Below are 19802 nucleotides of genomic sequence, written 5' to 3' on the forward strand. Positions count from 1 at the left end.
AGTCACCTCACTTGTCTGGGTCCCATTTGCTTCAGTCATAAAATGAGGCCTTTCTGCCTGGCCCTCCAGAGGGGCCTGTAGAACGCCATCCTGAAACCTCAGGTCTGGGCTGGTGAATGCCAGGCAATTGAGGGGTGGGAGTTTCTCGCAGAATCTGAGCAAGGCAGGCACGGGCCACTAGGAAGTGAACAGGCCGGCAGACCTGATTTGGTCAACGGGCGCCGAGAATTAGCCCTTCAGCCATCTCCGGGCCGCGCCTGCTCTAGGTCGGCTGTCGCATGCGGCGGCTGCCTCTGGGCGCTGAGACTTAGCACCGCGGTTACTTTCCTGCAAGCTGGCTGCACGTGGAGGCCTCTATGGACCAGTCCTTCCTCCCCTCTAGGCCCTGGGTCAGTTGGCACAGTCTGTCCCTCCCTTTTCCTAGAGCTTTTGACTCCCTTAGTGACAGGAGGCCAGGCTCACTGGTGCTCGGGGCAGGGACAGGCAGTGACTACTGGCCTGCTGCCAACTCTCCCTGGGCAGCCAAACACCCAGTGACTTCCTGTGTCCCAGCGTGGAGGCAGGGGTAAGACGAAACAAAGGTGGGAGCCCTGAACTCTCTTGCTGGTGTGTGTGCCGTCCACTGAGACGAGGAGGGGCTGGGGGTGCAGCTGAGCGCAGCATGGTCCTGTCCTTGTGACCTGCAGATTGCCCCAGCGGAAGGCCCCGACGTCAGCGAAAGGATGGTCATCATCACCGGACCGCCAGAAGCCCAGTTCAAGGTCAGTGCGGTCTTGGGAGGTGGCGGGAGCAGCGCCCCACGCCTGTGCACGGCTTCCCTGGGGCTGGGTGTGCAGCTGCTGGCTCCCCATTCCCGCAGCCACACTGTGCAAGCCGGGGACTGGCAGCTGTGCGACCGTCCGACATGTCTCGCTCTCTCAGGCTCAGGGGCGGATCTTTGGGAAACTGAAAGAAGAAAACTTCTTTAACCCCAAAGAGGAGGTGAAGCTGGAAGCCCACATCAGAGTGCCCTCTTCCACTGCTGGCCGGGTGATCGGCAAGGGCGGCAAAACCGTGAGTGTGCCCAGATCTGGCTTCATCTCGGGGCTGCCTCTCCGCCCGGCCTCACTCCCCTCAGACCCCGTTGGCTCTGCAAGAACCAAATGTAATGGGCGTCACTCGGAGCCGAGGGCCCCGATCCATGGTGCTGCTAGAGCCCAGTGTGTGTGCCCAGGAGCACCGCCTCGGGACCTGCCGGGAGGGTCTCCACCCCCTGGCACCGGAGGCTGCCTCCTGCCGCTCTATATCCACACGCGCAGCAGGAAATGGACAGGAAACTGACAGGGAGGAGAGCCCCACCCGCGCACACCCCTTCTGCAGACCACCGTCTGCACTGAATTTCACGCTCCAGGCCTGCGGCCTTGAGTGTCGTACACGCTCTCTACTCTTTAAACTCTCCCCACAGATGCCCAGAGGCCCTGACTCTCCCTCCTGCAGATTCGGTCTTCCGGTTATTTCCCAAACCTGGCCGTCTGCAGCCCGGAGTAGTTTAGCAGCAGGGCGGTGGGTGAGAAGGAAATTGTTTTGTAATAAAATATTCAAGGTTTTAGCCTGAAGGTGGCAATACCACAAATGCAATTTGAAAAGCAACAGAGAATGAACTCTGCAGCCTTGAGACATGAGCCGGTCACCAACCCCAGGTGTGTTCTAGAGCGCAAGCTACCCGCCAGGAAGGGACACGGCTCTGGGATGTTCCCGGCCTGTGCTGGCTGGCCGAGTGTCGTTCTAGCCCAGTGATGGCGAACCTTTTGAGCTCGGCGTGTCAGCCTTTCGAAAAACCCTAACTTAACTCTGGTGCCGTGTCACATACAGAAATTTTTTGATATTTGCAACCGTAGTAAAACAAAGACTTATATTTTTGATATTTATTTTATATATTAAAATGCCATTTAACAAAGAAAAATCAACCCAAAAAATGAGTTCGCATGTCACCTCTGACACGCGTGTCATAGGTTCGCCATCACTGTTCTAGGTGGCAGGGATTCGGGAGGTTGCTGTGGGCCTGAGTGAGTGTGAGTGTGTGTGTGTGTGTGTGTGTGTGTACGCGCGCTGTTTTCTTTATATAAAAACTCTTCAAGGAATCACAGGTAGAATGATTTACCTTTAGGCAAAAGAGTGAAGCTGTGTGGCATGCGTGTTGCTCCCCACATCCAACTATGCAAGTTGGCGTGCAGTGGGCAAAAGGAAGCAGATAAGAGCGGTTCTCAACCTGTGGGTCGCGACCCCTTTGGTGGTCAAACGACCCTTTCACAGGGTTGCCTAAGACCATCCTGCATATCAGATATTTACATTACGATTCATAACAGTAGCAACATTACAGTTATGAAGTAGCAACGAAAATGATTTTATGGTTGGGTCACAACATGAGGAACTGTATTTAAAGGGCCAGAAGGTTGAGAACCACTGAGATAAGACCACAAGGACGTAGACTCCTGCGTCCTTCAGGGTCCTATTTGGTCATTTTAGAACCAGTCACTGAATTCTGTGTGCACCCCTCTCCCCTACTGTCAACTGTCCATCCTACGTGTGTGTGCTCAGCTCGGACAGGGCCGAGGCCGTGGCGCAAACCCTCAGGAGTGTGGTGCTACTGCGGCGGGTGAGGGGGCTGAGATAAGGCAGGACCCACAGCCTAGAGGCCTCACAAGGAGGTGGGCCTGGCAGAGTGGCAGGGAGAACACAGTCACCTCGGGTAGGAACAGCATGAGCAAGACTCAGAGGCAAGAATGAGAATGAAGGGTCCTTAGCTGTCCAGCAGTGATTTCATCCCTGGGTTATTGGGATCCTGGGGTCCCAGGGAGCGTGGGTGGGCACCACACTGGTGAGAACTGCAGAATGAAAATTCTGCCCCATGGAGCAGCTCCATGGACTCAGGGACTGTACTCCCTTTCCTTGTCCTGGAGCCTCCCGGAGTCCAAACCAGCAGGGCCCCAGGTGACCAGGGCGGGGAAGGCCCAGGAGCGTGCCAGACTGAAGGGAAGGTGGGCACCTCCACCTCCTTGCTCACCACTCCCCCGCTGCCCCCTGAGCCCACCTTTCTCCCTCCCAGGTGAATGAACTGCAGAACCTAACCAGCGCAGAAGTCATCGTGCCTCGTGACCAAACGCCGGATGAAAACGAGGAAGTGATCGTCAGAATTATTGGGCATTTCTTTGCGAGCCAGGTACTGTGCTGGGAGGGTCTGGTCTTTCTTGCCAGTCTCTTTTCAACTCTGACTAAGCTAGTGGTGGCCCATCAGGAGGCCACCGCCCCTGCATATACCCATCGCCCCAACCCCGTCCCGAGATGGAACCTCTCCCTGGCCCTTCAGGCATCACCGCAGGGCAGGGCGGCTGTTCCGCACCTGCTCACCACCCTGTCCCCCGGCATGCCACAGGACGCTGAGGGTAGGACTTAGTAGTCAAGCCAAGCACATTTCAAGCCCCGAAATGCTCAAGTGTGAGGACTCAGCTCCCCTCCTCCTCTTGCTCCCCTCGTCCTCCTGCTCAGGCCCGACAGCCTTCCTCCGCTGGGAGACATACCCAGAAGGGCCCACCCTTAGGGTTCCCGACTGCACCCTGAGAACCAACCTGGGTGCCAAAATCTCACCATTCAATGCTCATTACAGCAGACTCTCCTCTCTCTTACCTCTACTTTTCCAAGTCACTACCACCACCACCACCCCCCCCCCTCAGGACACAGGGCCTCCATACAGCTGCTTCTCGTTTATGCAGAAGGGCCAGCTCTTTGATGCTTTTTGTTGGTTGGGTTTTGGGATCGAGAAATCTCGGTCCTTGTCTTAAGCCCATGAAGGCAGTCGAAGCTAAGCTGACATCCAAGCCTGCTCTCCCAAGGCTGTGCCTTTTTAAAATATATATATATTTATTTTTATTGATTTCAGATAGGGAGAGAGAGAAACATCAATGATGAGAGGGAATCATTGAACGGCTGCTTTCTGCAAGACCCCTACTGGGGATCGAGCCCATAACCCAGGCATATGCCTTTGACCGGAATTGAACATGGGACCCTTCAGTCCACAGGCTGACACTCTGTCCACTGAGCAAAACCAGCCAGGGCTGTGCCTTTGCCTAGAGAGCTGACTGTCCCTGGAGAGCAACTGCCACTTCGGCTGCCCCACCCCAGCGCCCCCAGTGCCCCCAGTGTCTGAGCCACAGGTTCCTGCAGTGGGTGGGCAGCACTGGGAGCCGCGTGTGTAGTTGGGAGGGGGGTGCTCTCTGACCTCCGCAAGGTCCCCTGGTCACTGGTTTCTGCTTCCTGGCCTGTTTGTCCAGCAATTAGCTGGAAGCTTTTGGTGTTCTACCCCCTCACCCTTGACCCAGCAGCCTTGAGGTTGAGTGGTGGTCGGGGGGGACTCTGCCACTTTACTTCCAGGCAGAGAAGGACCCGTAGTAAGGGCTTTAGTGGGTGGGTGACACTTTGCCCAGCTTAGCACCTCCTTTCCCCAAGGCTCAGCCCACCCCCATCGCTCATCCTGAGAACTGGGTTCCTTTTCTCCGCTCACCCCCTCTCCCGCTGCAGACCGCACAGCGCAAGATCAGGGAAATCGTACAACAGGTGAAGCAGCAGGAGCAGAAATACCCTCAGGGAGTCGCCTCACAGCGCAGCAAGTGAGGCTCCCACAGGCACCAGCAAAACAACGGATGAATGTAGCCCTTCCAACACCTGACATCACGAGACCAAACACAGCCAGCCAGATCGGGAGCAAACCAAAGACCATCCTGAGGAATGAGAAGTCTGCGGAGGCACAAGGGCTCTGCAGAGGCCCTGAGGACCTGGTGGCCAGGAGAAGGGTTTGGGGGAGGCCGGCGGCTCACGGCCCAGCCTCCCGCCTCCCCGGGCCTCTGCAGGCTGCCCAGCCATCCACTTCACCGCCCACTCGGATCTCTCCGTAACTCCCACCACGCTATCCCTTTTAGTTGAACTAACATAGGTGAAGGTGTTCAAAGCAAAGCAAAATTCACTTTCCTTTTGTGGAAAATTGTCTCTGTACATGTGTGTACATATTAGAAGGGGAAAGATGTTAAGATATGTGGCCTGTGGGTTACACAGGGTGCCTGCGGCGTTAATATATTTTAGAAATAATATATCAAATAACTCAACTAACTCCAATTCTTAATCAAGTATTAATTTTTTTTCTTTTTAAAGAGAAATCAGGCTTTTCTAGACGTTAAAGAATCAAGTCATTCTTTGGGAGGTCTAATGGTTTAATAAGGAGCTTCAAGGCCACCCACACAAATCCACCCAGAGGGAAATCTGGTCAGGACACTCGCGGCAGCTCCGGGTCACCTGTGTACGTCAACAGAAGGGATACCGTCTTCATCCCTGTCGAGCTCACACCCATTTCTCTCTGCTTCACGGGTTTTAAACTGGTTTTTGCATACCGCTCTATGTCTGTCTCTGTTTATCCCTCCCCGTCCATCCTCCCTCCCCTCCTTCTCCACACCCATCCTTTTAGTCCCCACACCCCCTGCCTCAGTCCCACTCTCTATGCACCCCCAGGCAAAGCAGTGCTCTGAGTATCACATCACACAGAAGGAACAAAAGCAAACACACAAACCAGCCTCAACTGACACTTGAACAGAACAAGAGTCAATGGTACTTGTCCTAGCTTTTCGGAAGAGGAAACAGGAACCCATCGAACCAACCAAAACAAAGAAAAACCCCCGCAAAGAAAGAGTATATTTTGTCTTTTTTACATTTTGGTGTATAAGCCATCCATTTTCAGCAAAATGATTTCTTTCTTTTGAAAAAAAAAAAATGTGGAAGAAAATAGCAATTTACATGAGGTCGTTGGCCCAGGGCGTTAAATTTACAGATTTTTTTTAAAAGAGAAAAACACACAAAAAAAGCTACCTCAGGTGTTTTTTACCTCAGCACCTTGCTCTTGTGTTTCCCTTAGAGATTTTGTAAAACTGATAGGAGCATTTTTTTATTTTTTTAATAAAAATGAGTTGGAAAAAAAATACAATATCAGCTGCCAGCCCGGAGAAGGTGACGGTCCAAGTGTGCGCCACCCGCTGTGCGTCGCCTTCCGCCAGCCAGGAGCCCACGTGGCCTTCTTTTGGACAAACCTTGAAAACGTTTATTAAAAAAGAAAGATGACCAAGAGACACAGAGAAGATGTTGGAGATGTCCTGAATCTCACTAGGGTACGTGCCATTAGGGCTTTTGCGCTAAAGGATGGACATGTACTGGTTTCTGTGAACAAGCCATTTTACCATCAGACTGCAATGCCAGTTTCCTCTACTGCAAACAGTGTTCTGTGACAAAAACAAAAACAAACAAACAAAAAAAAGAAATATATCCAGCTAACAAGATCCTGGTGTCTTGGTCTCTTATTTCGAGAAGCATCGCCTGTCCCAAGGGGTCAGCCGAGTTCCAGCTCTGAGGGGCTTGGGAAGCGGGTGGCAGGTACCTTTAGGACTGGCCAGCTCCTCCCAGGAGGTGGCTGGGAGAAGCTAAGTGCAGTCACCAGACCAGCAGCAGCATTAGCTTCGGGGAACTTTTTAGAAATGCAGGTTCTTGGGGTCCACCTTGAATCAAATTCTGGAGGTGGAGCCCCACAGTCCGTTTCAGCAGGCCCTCCAGGTGACTCCCATTGGTGCTCAAATTTGAGAACCACAGAACCAGAGGGATGGGCTGTGTATCAAGCGAGGTAAGACCAGCCTGTCTTTTTTTTAAAAAAATATATTTTATTGATTTTTTACAGAGAGGAAGGGAGAGAGATAGAGAGTTAGAAACATCGATGTGAGAGAAACATCGATCAGCTGCCTCCTGCACATCTCCCACTGGGGATGTGCCCGCAACCCAGGTACATGCCCTTGACCGGAATCGAACCTGGGACCTTTCAGTCTGCAGGCCGACGCTCTATCCACTGAGCCAAACCGGTTTCGGCCGCCTGTCTTTAATGAACTTGACACCTGGCCAGGGAAGGAGAAGAGGGAGGATAATGGGCCTGACAAGTCAAGGGAAGAGGTACTTCCCTGCTCCCCAGAAACCACACTGGAAGTGTTCCAGGAGATCTGAACAGGCGGATGAGAGCGGCCCTGTTCCCTTTTTGAGCCCATGTTCATAGAGCTGTGGGCTCTGCCAGAGATTGCTGGCTGCTGAAAGCCCAAGCAACTCAGGAATGAAGAGTTGGTACTTGACCGCCAGGGGTGGTCAGTCAAGCTTTTTGGGGTGACCACTCAAAGCCCAGCAGGGACAGGCGGAGGTGAACTGATGAGTTCCACAGTGGCCACATCCCCCTTCTAACAAACTGAGGGCTCCTAGCTCACTTAAAATGTGTTCTTTGCCTATGTCCCATCCACACTCCTGATTTCCCTTTTATTTTTAGTATCTGTGATGCTGATTTTAAAGTTTTTTGTGTAGAAGCCAGCGGTTCCTCTCACTGCTGTGGTTGGCATGGACATGGGCAGGAACATGCTATCCCCTCATGTGGCCATTAGAAACCCAAGTATCTGTGGCTTCATCTCCCTCCCCACTCAGGCCTCAAGCCCACTGCCCTCAGAAGAGGAAATGGAACATAGTCTGCTGGCCCGAGAGAAGCCGGGGCTCCTGACAATCGGGGTTATTTCTGAAAACCTTTCCCCTGGTTGAGGTGTGCATGTCAGATGAACAGCCAGAGAAACGGCACACCCTTAAAGGAAGGGCCTTAAATGTAGGCCCGAGGGCTTGGTGATGGATCTGTGAGGATGCGGAGCAATCAGCAGGAGAGGAGGCATAACGCAGGACCCCTCTTGGCTCTGCTGCTCAGATTTCCTTCCTTGGCCTTTATTCAGGTGGCAAAATTGGAGGTTCAACTCCAGCTCCTAAGCTGCCCGTTTCCAAAATATGTGTCTGAACATATGAGAGACAAGTGAGGAGGTGCTAACAGACGCCCTGCTTGCCATGGGACAAAGCACCCAGAAGTGGTCCCAAGGTTGCAGCAACGGAGGGAGCCACACGGAGAGGCAGACGGCAGGAATGAGGCCAGCAGGCTTGTTCCTAGCCAAGGTGTTCTCTCTGCCCTTTTTCTGAGAGCCCGGGTGCTGGGTTGTTTGGCACTTGATGCAGGCACTTCTGAGCTTCCCCAGGGCTGCGTGAGCTGAGACCACCCTTTACAGGACGGGGCCTACCCCGTCTTACCTACATAAGAGCAGCCGCCTGTGTGTGCCTCATTCCTACATGTGGACTCAGGCAAACTGTATTTCTTCTATAAATCCCAGACTTTTTCTGTCTTGACAAGACATCCTGACATCCCAGAAAGTCCTAATTGAGCATGATTTTATGAAAAAAATTAAATGGCAGTTGTTAAATGGAGACTTAGGTCAATACCAAATGTTTTGAAATTCATTAGCCTCCGAGACTCAAAAAGCCCCTCCCTGATCCTTTGGATTGACCCCCTTGAAAACCCGAGACCCACAGTGGGTTTGCATGTGCTAACATCTCCTAGGAATGGTAAGGAGGCCTGAACACCCCTTCTGTCCTAGTTACCTCCCCTGCTGCCCCAACTCTGCACCAACTCTGCCTTGAGATGACGACTCCAACAAGGAGTTCTGGACGGGAAGGATGGCAGGCTGGCGGCAGAGCAGAGGAGAACTTACAAACTTGAGAAAAGGGAGAATCGATAGAGGTTTAGGGGGGTTTCAACCAAGAACCAAAGGAAATGAGTAACCATAGATAGAAGGCATCTTGACAGGATGGGCAAAGGTGGGGAAAACACTGGACTTCTAAGGGAAGCAGGGAAAACTGATAGATAACCTGGCTTCCATTTGGGATGGAAGTGACTCAGTGACTGAGTAGACAGATACGCAATAAGGACTGGAGTATGACAAGCTCTTGGCATAGTCATTCCTACATCCCTGGGGAAGGAAGTAGGCAAGAGAAGCATCCCCATGGTAACAATTATGAAAAGCCCACACCGTAGGTATTGAGAGATTAGCTTGAATTGTATATGCATCCAAATCTCTCATTGTCTACAGCCTGATGGAGATTTCTTTGTCCTGCTACCACTAATGTCAAATAACATGACTAGCAAATTCCCGTCTACTGTCAATTTTTGCTGCTGCTTTTTCTTTCCTCTCAACATTCCCTTTAAGGTGCGTGCTGGTGAATTAAAATTTAAGACATCCTGCATATGGGCTAATTTTCTATTCTAGCTCACATCAGCCACATCCAGATGCTGTCTTTCTAGAAGCCAGGAGTGTTAATAGCTCTCTCAGGAATAGCTGGTATAAAGAGAAAACCTCAGAGAACAGAATTATACTCCAGCTTAACCTCAACGCTCCTTGTATTCTCTTGTGAAAGCAAGATGCCCAGATGCAAGGCGGTTTGTTCCCATGGGTGACTGGGGGCACTGCCTCTAATCTCAGATGTGGCTGACAAACAAGAACATTCCCATTTGCCTCCAGTAACCTTCAGTGATCAGGACAACCAAAGGCAATTTACATATTTTATTTGGAGCCGGTATTAGTTTCTTGAGATTGCTGTGGCCACCACAAATTTGATGGATTAAAACAACAAATTTATCTTCTTACGGTCCTGGAGCCCCAAGTCCAAAATCAAGGTGTCAGCTGGGCCATGTTCCCCCAAAGGCTCTGCCAACTTGGGTGGCTCCAGGCTTTCTTGGCTTGTGGAAGGAATACCCCAGTCTCTGCTTCCAGTCTCATTGCCTCCTCTTTCCGTTAAAAACAAACAAAACAACCTCCAAACTCGTTTATAAAGTAACAGAGCCTGCCCAGACCACCGTTACTATAACACTGGGTGTCTTTCTCCAGATTTTGTTTTAGATGCATAAACAGATTTCCCCCCACAAAAAATGGGTATAAAATATCAAGTGCCTAGGCCCATCTTATTGCCTCCTCTTCTGTCTCAAAACTCCCTCTGCTTTTCTCTTATTTGGCATGTAAATGCACTTAGGGCCTACCCAATAACCCAGGGTAAATTCCTCAAGCAGTGTGGTGATTGCGGGGTGATGGGGGGGCGGGTAGAAGCGGGTATGGGGGGGGGGGAATGGTGACGGAAAAATAAAGTAATACAGATTCCAGGGATTGATATGGACTTATGTTCTCAGAGGCCACCATTCAGCCCACTGTATATATCCAGGTTAGAAGACTATAATAAAGTATTTTTTAAACAGAGAAATTTGAATATGGACTGAGTATTAGATGATATCACCAATTATTAATTTTGTTAGATGGTAAAAATAACATGGGCTTTTTAAAAGTTAGGGAGACATTCTTAAGTATTTAGCTAGAATGACATGTCGGGGTTTTGCTTTAAAATACTCCAGGCCCTCTTGTCCCCTCTGAATAAAAGGTGAGTAAAGATGAGCCACATTTGCCCAGATGGTGTGGCTCAGTGGTTGAGCTCTGACCCACGAACCAGGAGTTCACCGTTCAATTCCCGGTCAGGCACATGCCTGGGTTGCAGGCTTGATCCCCCGGAAGTAGCTGATCAATGATTCTCATCATTGATGTTTCTCTCTCTCCCCTCTTCTCCCTTCCTCTGTCTGAAATCAATAAAAAACATTAAAAAAAAAAAAAAGATGAGCCATTTACGGTAATGATTGTGTATCTTATAAAATGTAAGTCAATGACTATAATCTCTTGTGCCAGAATAAGTCCAAGTATCAATGAGTGATTTTCCCCTGATTTTATTGCTATACATAACTTGTCAGAAATTTTATTTCTAAGAATTTCTCCTAAGAGCATAACCCAAATATTGTGCAGTGTGGTGTGTGCAACAATACTGGATTAAATAATTTACGTTATAGCCATACACTGCAAAAGTATGCTGCTATTAAAATGTCAATATTTATTGACATGAAAATATGGTCAAAATAAATGGAGAGGGGTTATATAGCCATATATCGTATCAGTCCATATTTGTTAATAACAAAAATATATACATGCGCAAGCATACACAACACACAATTACACATAAGAAGGAGTATATGCTAAAGACCACGATTTATACCAAAATGTTAACACAATGTTATTAACTCTGGATGGTGAGTTTGCAAAATTCTTATTCTTTACCTTTGAGCAGTATTTTTTTTTCTGCTATGAACACCTCATACAGATACAATTGAAGTATAAGTGAGAACCACAGACTTTAGGATCACCATATGATCTTCAGGAGGCAATATGTGTGCTTGGGGTAGGAAGCAACACTTGCTTCCAAGAACTGTGTTGCCTCTCCTGACACTTTCCAAAGTATATCCATACAGGTTCCACGAGTGTCACAGGAAGGGCCAAGTGTCCCAACTTTTCAGAAATGGTTGATTAAGACAGTAATTCATTCTGTTGACTATGCATCACTTGGCACACATTCATTGAGCCATAGAATGCTTTGATCTGCATCCTACATAGATTAGGACTTTTACTTAACATATTTTAGGAAATATCAATGTGAAACCCTAAAGAACAAGGACTATTTATACCCCACATTTCTGCTGAGCTTCTGGCCTGTTTTCTCAGGTTGATTCATCTCAAAACAGCCTCATATTTATCACATCTTTGCAGTCTCAAGCTTTATAGTTTTAAATATAATTTGCATCTTGCTGCCAGTTCATTTAGAGCAGTGTTTTTCAAACTGTGGATTTCCATCTATTAGTGGGTTTAGGAATCAACTTGGTGGTCACAATGCACATTTTTAAAATATCAAGATAAAATTCAGAGGGTAGTAAGAATAAGTCATGTTTTTGTAAAACTTGTGTCCACATATACTCATGACACACAATATGAAATACATTTATTACTGAGTTGCAATAAAAAAAAGTGAAAGCCAACGAATTAAAGAGATTAATTTATTGGGGAATAGATAAAATGAACACCTATTTCAAACACCCAAACCCTTTCCTTGTATATATTTGGTAAATTTAAATTAAAAAATTATCAAAGGAACATAGTAAGCTAGATCTCCAACTTAAAAACAAGTACCAAAAGTTTAAATACTGGTTCCTTAAAGTTTTTCTCAAACTACCATAAAGAATTTAGATTCTCAATTAGTTCACAAAAGCCAATTTAAACAATGTAGCTGCACTACAGTACTAATGTTATTACTTAAATTACCTTGTTTATTTATTGTATCAGAAGTTCAACATATCTCCAAGGACACATTCTCCCCACACCCACACCTTGGTCCCAGCACCAAGCAACTCAACATGCAGGCAAACGATGACCATTGGGCAGGGCAAGCTGTGCTTCACAGTTCGGAGGAGGAAAAGACAGGAAGTCTAGCAGCCTAGGGAACTGAGGTAGAATATGGGGCCCTCCAGACATCTTCCACACGCCCCAAGCCTTTCCCCTCATCTGCATCCCAACTCTGGTACAAGGTCAAACATGACAAAGACATCTGCTTATCAACAGTGGTTTATTTTTTCTACTTTAATCAATTTTTTGGAGATTGCCTACTAAAAAAGGTTCACTCTACCTTTTTTCAGACCCTCAAACTGCTCTAATAAATATATATCATCTCAATGACTTTAATATTGGTAATTTCACTATTGATATATGTTGATAAAATCATTAACTTTTTATCACCTGATTGCTTTTATCATAAACTGTTAAGATAAAAAAATTCTGTTACCAACAAATTTCTCTGCATCAAGACAGACATGGTCAGTGCCTAGAGAAGCCTGAGTATCTCACATTAACTTCCGGAAGTCTGGGTTATGTAGAACGCCATTCTCTAACTCTGCTCTTATGTCCTGGGAAACAGCTGCTCTATGAAGCCCCTCAGTAAGATGCTTAGAATGTAATACAAATACATTAACCCCCAGCCTCACTTATATGGGCAGAACACAGACTGCCATTCCTGACAGGATTTACCCCACATGGAACAAACATTCACCAAGGTACTACATTCCCAGGAGAACTTACTAGCGCTAAGTGGGAACCAGGTTTTCAGTATAATGCTACCCAGGCAATCTCTTTTTCGGCTGTGCCAGATGCTCGATCCCAGTGCTCACTGGCCCCACTCCAGCAGCCCCAGGGAAGGAACCGAAGCTGCAGGAAGGGTTCTGTGCAGCCTGAGTCTGAGGGAGATGTGGCACAGCTGGCTCATTCTTTAATCACCACCTAAGCACACGTCCTCTGGTTTGCCCATCAAGTAGATGCAGCAGTTTAATCCACATCACAAGCCCCAGGTCCCACACCTAGACGTTCACATGTCTCAGGGAAACTGGCTGCAATCTCGCGCCTCTGAGCAGCAGCCCGGGCCCTCCAGGGGCAGACATGTTCATTCATAGCTAACACATGCCCGCATTTTCTGGTTTTACCTCTTGCTTTTGTGTACCAGGAAAAGTTTGGGAGTTTAGTAGGGAAAGGGTCAGAAATCATTTCAGCATATACTTTTCAGGTTCTGCCAGGCAACCTTTTATTACATTGAAAAAGCAACACTAGGCACTAGATCTTGCAAAATATGTTTTGACCAATTCTAAACTTTCTGAAATTAAAAATGCATAACCACTGTAAATTTTTTAATGAACAAAAAAGTTAAATACAAACTTTCATATGCAAAATAGATTATTCTAACCTCAGAGCCAAGTACTAAATTTTCTTCCACAATTTTCCTTAGGGTGGAATGGGGGGTGGGGGGAATGTAAATCCTAATGAATACAAAACTTAATTTCAGCTTTCTATATAGAAAAAAAAAACACGTTGAGGAAAAATAGCTTTAAGCTGAATAGACCCTTTTGAAATAAACAGCTCAGGCCAGCCCTTACAATTCTGAGGTTTATCCTCAACCAGATCTGGGGTAAAAATGAAGATTTAGGGTTTAGTTACTTCAAATCCAGTTTCAAGAGCAGCGGTCACCTCATTTCCAGAAGGAAAAGTCTCTAGACCAGGGGTTCTCAACCTGTGGGTCGTGACCCCTTTGGCGGTCGAACGACCCTTTCACAGGGGTCTCCTAAGACCATCCGCATATCAGATATTTACATTATGTTTCATAACAGTAGCAACATTACAGTTATGAAGTAGCAACGAAAATAATTTTATGGGTGGGTCACAACATGAGGAACTGTATTTAAAGGGCCAGAAGGTTGAGAACCACTGCTCTAGACCATTACAGTCTTCGGAAGATGCCTGGGCAGCCAAAATCCCTTGGCCACAGTCCCACTTTCCCGACACCATGCTGGTGCCGGAGTCTCTGCCTTCCCTGAAAGGCAATCAGAGCCCTACACCCCAGCGCTTCTCCTGGCATTTTCAAACCTCAAAAAAAAAAAAAAAAAAAAAAAAAAGACCTCCCGCTTCAAGTTGGCAGTTACTGCTCCAATGTCAGAGAAGTCAACTAACACTTCCTTCCTCCCACCCCCACTGCTTTCCCGCTACATCTTCAGCAGGGAATGGCAGCTTGATTAACAGTCTTTTCAGAAATAAATAGTTCAAACAATTCAGTTAACTGTAAAAGAGCAGCAGAAAACAGCCACTGCCCATTATGTATGCAAATGAGTGAGCAAATGAATACATGTGAACAAACACAGAAAACAACAGCTCATAGAATAAATCCTGCATTTTCCACATTCACAGGGGGGGGAAAATCTTTTTAAAAAAAGTATTAATTAGCGTTTGTTCCTATGTGGGTTGAATAGTCCAGGCTCTGAGCAGGCACAGTCTTACAAACAGGTTGCAAGCAGCCCTCTGCATACCAAGTCAGGACACTAGGGTGCAGGGCCTTCATGCATGTCTGACAGCTCAGTACCTGTGAGAGAACAGGCGATGCAGGGACTTTTAAACCCACAATGCATGAGGTATATGAAAACGTTTGTCCATGAAAGAACCACCAGCAGCTAAGGGACTGGGCCAGGCATTCTCACAGCAACTGCTGATGAAGGATTTCCCACACCATCTTCTTCCGGAAGAGAGGCATCTGGTGCTGCAAAGAATCCACCAACAACATACACATTAACTCACTTGCACAGCATCAATAACTTTTAGGTGAATCATGCAAATAAAGTAAGACGCCATGTCCATTAGGTATGCCTTAACTTTTTTACATCCTGGTGCAGACTTATGAAGCCATGAAAAAGGAGGTTTATAATGTTTATTATTATACTAGTGGCCCGGTACACTAAATTTGTGCAGGGGGGGGGGGGGGTAGGTGTGTGTTCCCTCATCCCGGCCTGCACCCTCTCCAGTCGGGGACCCCTTGGGAGAAGTCCTACCGCTGGTTTAGGCCTGATCCCTGGATGGGCCTAAACCGGAGGTTGGACTTCCCTCTTGTAATCTGGGACCACTGACTCCTAACCACTCACCTGCCTGTCTGCTTGATTGCCCCTAATTGCCTCTGCCTGCCTGCTTGATCGCCCCTAACCCCTCTGCCCGCATGCCTGATCACCCTTAACCTCACTGTCTGCCTTCCTGATCACCCCTAACTGCCCTCCCCTGCCGGCCTGATCTCGCCTCAACTGCCTCTGCCTGCCTGATCACCCCTAACTGCCCTCCCCTGCTGGTCTGGTTGCCCCCAACTGCCCTCCCCTGCTGGCTTGATCTCGCCCCTAACTGCTCTCCCTGCTGGCCCGATCGGCCCTAAATGCCTCTGCCTGCTTGATCACCCCTAACTGCTCTCCCCTGCCGGCCTGATCTCGCCCCCAACTGCCCTCCCCTGCCGGCCTGGTTGCCCCCAACTGCCCTCCCCTGCTGGCCTGATCTCGCCCCAACTGCCCTCCCCTGTAGGCCTGATCGCCCTTATGGGCTTCTGCCTTGGCCCCCACCACAAGGGTTTTGTCCAGAAGTAAGTCCGGACGTCCAGAAGATGCCCGGGTCGACCCGGTCAAAATAAACATATGACCCTTTTAGTAATAAAGCTACATTATATAGGATAGGATTGCTTAAATGCGGGGGGGGGGGCGCGGGCCTTTTTCATCAGGAGGAGATGCTTTTGGCAGACAAAAATACATAACCCCTATGTCTGGACTGATAACCAGTCGTATGCACTATACTGCCAAACCGGTCATTAAAAAATTGAACGGCTTTCTTACACCTTACACCAACCAGCTGTTGCCCTTAAAACCCCTCATCAGCCCCCCACCTTAGGTTCTGCCTTCACAGTTCACCCAGATTAGGTTCTGATTGGTCGGTTTCTATGCCAGTCAGCATCAAAAGCTCCGCCTCCTAGGCAGCCATTGGCTCCTCACACTTTACCCAGATTTGGTTCTGATTGGTCGGTTTCTATGCCAGTCAGTATCTCCAGGCCTATCAATGGGCCTGATCAGAGAGGTGGGGCTGATCAGCAGCCCCAGCAGAGGCCCAAGGGAAAGAGAGTCGCAGCTGCTGGCCGGGCGAGAGAGAGAGAGAGAGAGAGAGAGAGAGAGAGAGAGAAAGAGAGAGAGAGAGAGAGAGAGAGAAAGAGAGAGGCAAGTGTTCATCAACTGCTGCCACGGAGGCTATGGATTAGATCCTGCTTCTCTCTCCAGGCCTCTCTTTGGGCCTGATCTGCAGCCCCCTCAGCAGTCAGTGCTGGGTCGGGGCGCCCACAGCGGTGGCAGTGACTGACTTCCTGTTGGTCGAGCCTTTGGTCGTTTTGGATGTTACGGACCCTGGGTTTTTATATATTAGGATGTATCATTAGTATTTTTACATGTTAAGGAAAATTTGCAGAATTATACAGTAAAGTCCAACAACCTCATAACAAAAATGTGTACCAAAAATGGGAATATCCAAGAAGTGGCACAATAGATAACTTTTTCTACTTATATCTTTTTTTCAAAACATTCTAAAATTAATATATTCTGCTCTCTGAGAAAAACATGAACTCTAAGTAAAGAAAAACAACTCAACAGATTTCTTTATGCTCTACCAAATGTTGTGCATTGCCAATACTGTTCAAACAGCAACTTCTCCCCTTCAAATCTCATGTCATTAGGCTCAGAACAAATAACCACTTGTTATTTAAAAGCATCAAAAAATGAGATTCTTTGCTTAATGTTATTTTGCTTTAACTGATAATCACTACATGGGGCAATTTTCAAAGCAGCAACATACAAGGTAAATCCAAAATAATCTGTAACTCAACTAGTTCTCTTTTAATGAAATCTGAAGTTACGCCCTTGAGGTATTCCTGGTGTCTCATTATAAATAGCTGGATAGCCCTGACCGGTTTGGCTCAGTGGATAGAGCGTCAGCCTGTGGACTGAAGGGTCCCAGGTTCGAGTCTGGTCAAGGGCATGTACCTTGGCTGCAGGCACATCCCCAGTGGGGGGTGTGCAGGAGGCAGCTGATCGATGTTTCTAACTCTCTATCCCTCCCCCTTCCTCTCTGTAAAAAAATCAATAAAATATATTAAAAATAATAATAATAAAGATAAGTAGCTGGATATACCCCTTTACTAGTGATTTCCCACCTGGAGAGACCTAAAAAGTCTTAAGTCATGGATTTGTATTTTCTTTTCTTTTTTTCTTTCTTTCTGGATTTGTATATTTTAAATAGCTCAAAACATGTAGTAAAAAACTGTACATTTATTCTTAGTAAAAGTGCTGAAGCTCATAATAAGTGCCTTTATTTAAGACTGGAACAGTATTAATTCCACATCAGAGCCCTGGTTCTTTCATGTTGCCCCAAAGCTTGGAATGGGGTTATCAGTCCTACTAGTCAATAAGTACAGTTTGGTAGACAACATCTATCAAAATGAGGTGTGGTTAAGAAAAATATTTTTAAAGGGGGTTTTCTTCAGTTGTAAAAAGGTTGAGAATCCACTATTACAAACACAAATTCTCGTTTCCAACATATTTTAATTTTCACTCAAATACAGAGCTTTGGGAACCAATAATAACTAGAATAGAAGGGAAAAGCAGAATTCATAATTACAGCTTAGACCTGTGGCTTACAAGGCCTGATTTCCCCTTGCAGTTACCTATTCTGACCTGCCTCCTTCAGCTAAAAATATCAGTCATATTCAGAAACTGGTGAACACTGGAGGTGAAAGACAGCATACTGACCCAATGATCATGAAGACTAGGAAAAACCTGAGAGCAGATGCAGTGACAAACCCTCATATTAGCAAGAGTAGAGCTACAGCCAAGTTTACAGCAATGACAGCAGCACAGCTACCATTATTAAGATCTTAATGTGCGCCAGGCACTGCTAACATGCTTTAAGTTTATCTTGTTTAGTAACAAGTGGATGGGGAAGAGTCTTCACTCACCTGAGTAAATGTGATAGGTTTGTCCCTAGACATATAATCTGCATATTTACAAGTAAACATTCCACAATCACTCCCATTCAACTGTTGAGGAATCTCCTAAAATTACAAAAAAAGGAAGGGAAGAAGAGGTAAAATTTCATTAAATACAAACTCCTTTGGCTTTTTCTAAATGTTACTGTGGATAAACAATACTATAAAGGTAAATATTAAACATATACACAATAGACACACACACACACACAATTAGTCTTTATGTGGCATTAAAATCCCAACCATGACATGGAGTATGTGACCCCATAGAAAATGTTTTTCAGAAGGAAATAGAAAAGGAAAGTGAGAGTTCCATGAAGAAACTTTATAAGAAACCAAATTGAAAGAAGGTTTATTACCAAGAAAAGGAATTCTAGTCAGAATTATTTCAGAAATTTATAAATTCTGAAAAGGGCTAAGTGTGGCTCAATCAGGAATATGTCTACAAGACAACTAACCTACTTCAATATTGCAGAGTTAAGCTTCTCCTCCCTAGAGGAGAATAAGACTACTGCTCTGGCAAGCAGGGGAGGATTAAAAACAAAAAACAAAAAACAAACCTCTCGAAACAACATAAACTGATAAACAAAAACAGATCCAGAGACAGAGAAGCATCGATCAGACCATCAAACCTCAGAGGGAAAGTAGGGGAGGGTGGGGGTTAGGGGGAGAGAACAACCAAAGGACTTATATGCAAGCATATAGGCCTAACCAATGGACACAGACAACAGGGGGGTGAGGGCATGAGAGGGGGGGATGGGGGTAATGTGGGGATAAGGACACATATGTAATATCTTAATCAATAACGGAATTTAAAAAACAAAACAAACAAAAAAAACCTCTTGTAGGCTCTAACTAATTAGGAAACCTTGCCTTGCTGCTCAGTTCTGTGCCGAAGCAAAAGGGTATCATAAGCCCAAGTGACATAATAAACTCACACATTCCCCAGCCCCGTTGCACTAATCTGGGCCAGCCCCTCATACACTTTGGCTCTGTTATAATGAGCACAAGGTAATAAGAGCATAAGAGAGTCTGATTCCACTGCTGGAAAACATACTAGATGAAAACAGCTCAATTTTTAGTCAAAGAAATACAGATGATTATTGTGGAAAAATTGTTTAAACATGCACACCACCCATACAGATGGTAGGTACTTCTCACTTTTCTCCCAAGCCCAGCATCTCCTACAGACTGGAAAGAACTATAATTGCCAATATACAAATAAAGACAACTTGTTTTCTTTGTTACATTTCCCAGTACACGGTTTTCATCCTAACAGACTTCTTGTATCTGTGCTCTCCTCAGGAAAATTTAAAGCTTACCTTTCTAATTATTCAACTTAGAAACGAAAATGCTTTTGGCCAGGTAGACACAGGCTAGGGCTAAAACTGAATTAATGTACCTCACTTTAAAAAGAAGCCATTAGGACTCAAAGATGTACACTTTTTTCAACCCTGAATGAGATTCAAACCTGGCAAGACCCAAACACATTCACAAACAGCATAGAACTAAATATATAAAATGTCAAGGTAAGTTTTGAACAAGAACTTCACATTTTCATTAGGGCCTACCAAGACAAGTAGCTGACCTGAATTTATTGAGGTTTT

The 19802-nt window shown here is 46.6% G+C and overlaps 2 protein-coding genes across 3 annotated transcripts in view; one reads left to right on the forward strand and one right to left on the reverse strand.

Moving 5' to 3' along the window:
• The window catches only part of IGF2BP2 (insulin like growth factor 2 mRNA binding protein 2), a 149997-nt gene extending 143644 nt beyond the window's left edge, over positions 1-6353 (forward strand). For both annotated transcript variants that reach the window (XM_014452262.2, XM_023750589.1), the window contains exons 14-17: positions 687-761; positions 922-1053; positions 3086-3199; positions 4555-6353. In XM_014452262.2, coding sequence (XP_014307748.1) covers positions 687-761; positions 922-1053; positions 3086-3199; positions 4555-4647 — 414 coding nt within the window. In that variant the 3' untranslated portion in view covers positions 4648-6353. The remainder of the gene's footprint in view (positions 1-686; positions 762-921; positions 1054-3085; positions 3200-4554) is intronic.
• A 5460-nt stretch (positions 6354-11813) lies between these two features.
• SENP2 (SUMO1/sentrin/SMT3 specific peptidase 2) overlaps positions 11814-19802 on the reverse strand; it is a 35936-nt gene continuing 27947 nt past the window's right edge. Inside the window, 2 exon segments of the mRNA XM_023750503.1 lie at positions 11814-14898; positions 18166-18261. Coding sequence (XP_023606271.1) covers positions 14836-14898; positions 18166-18261 — 159 coding nt within the window. The 3' untranslated portion in view covers positions 11814-14835.

Source organism: Myotis lucifugus, unplaced genomic scaffold (genome assembly GCF_000147115.1).
Source record: "Myotis lucifugus unplaced genomic scaffold, Myoluc2.0 scaffold_14, whole genome shotgun sequence".
NCBI classification, from domain to species: Eukaryota; Metazoa; Chordata; class Mammalia; order Chiroptera; family Vespertilionidae; genus Myotis; species Myotis lucifugus.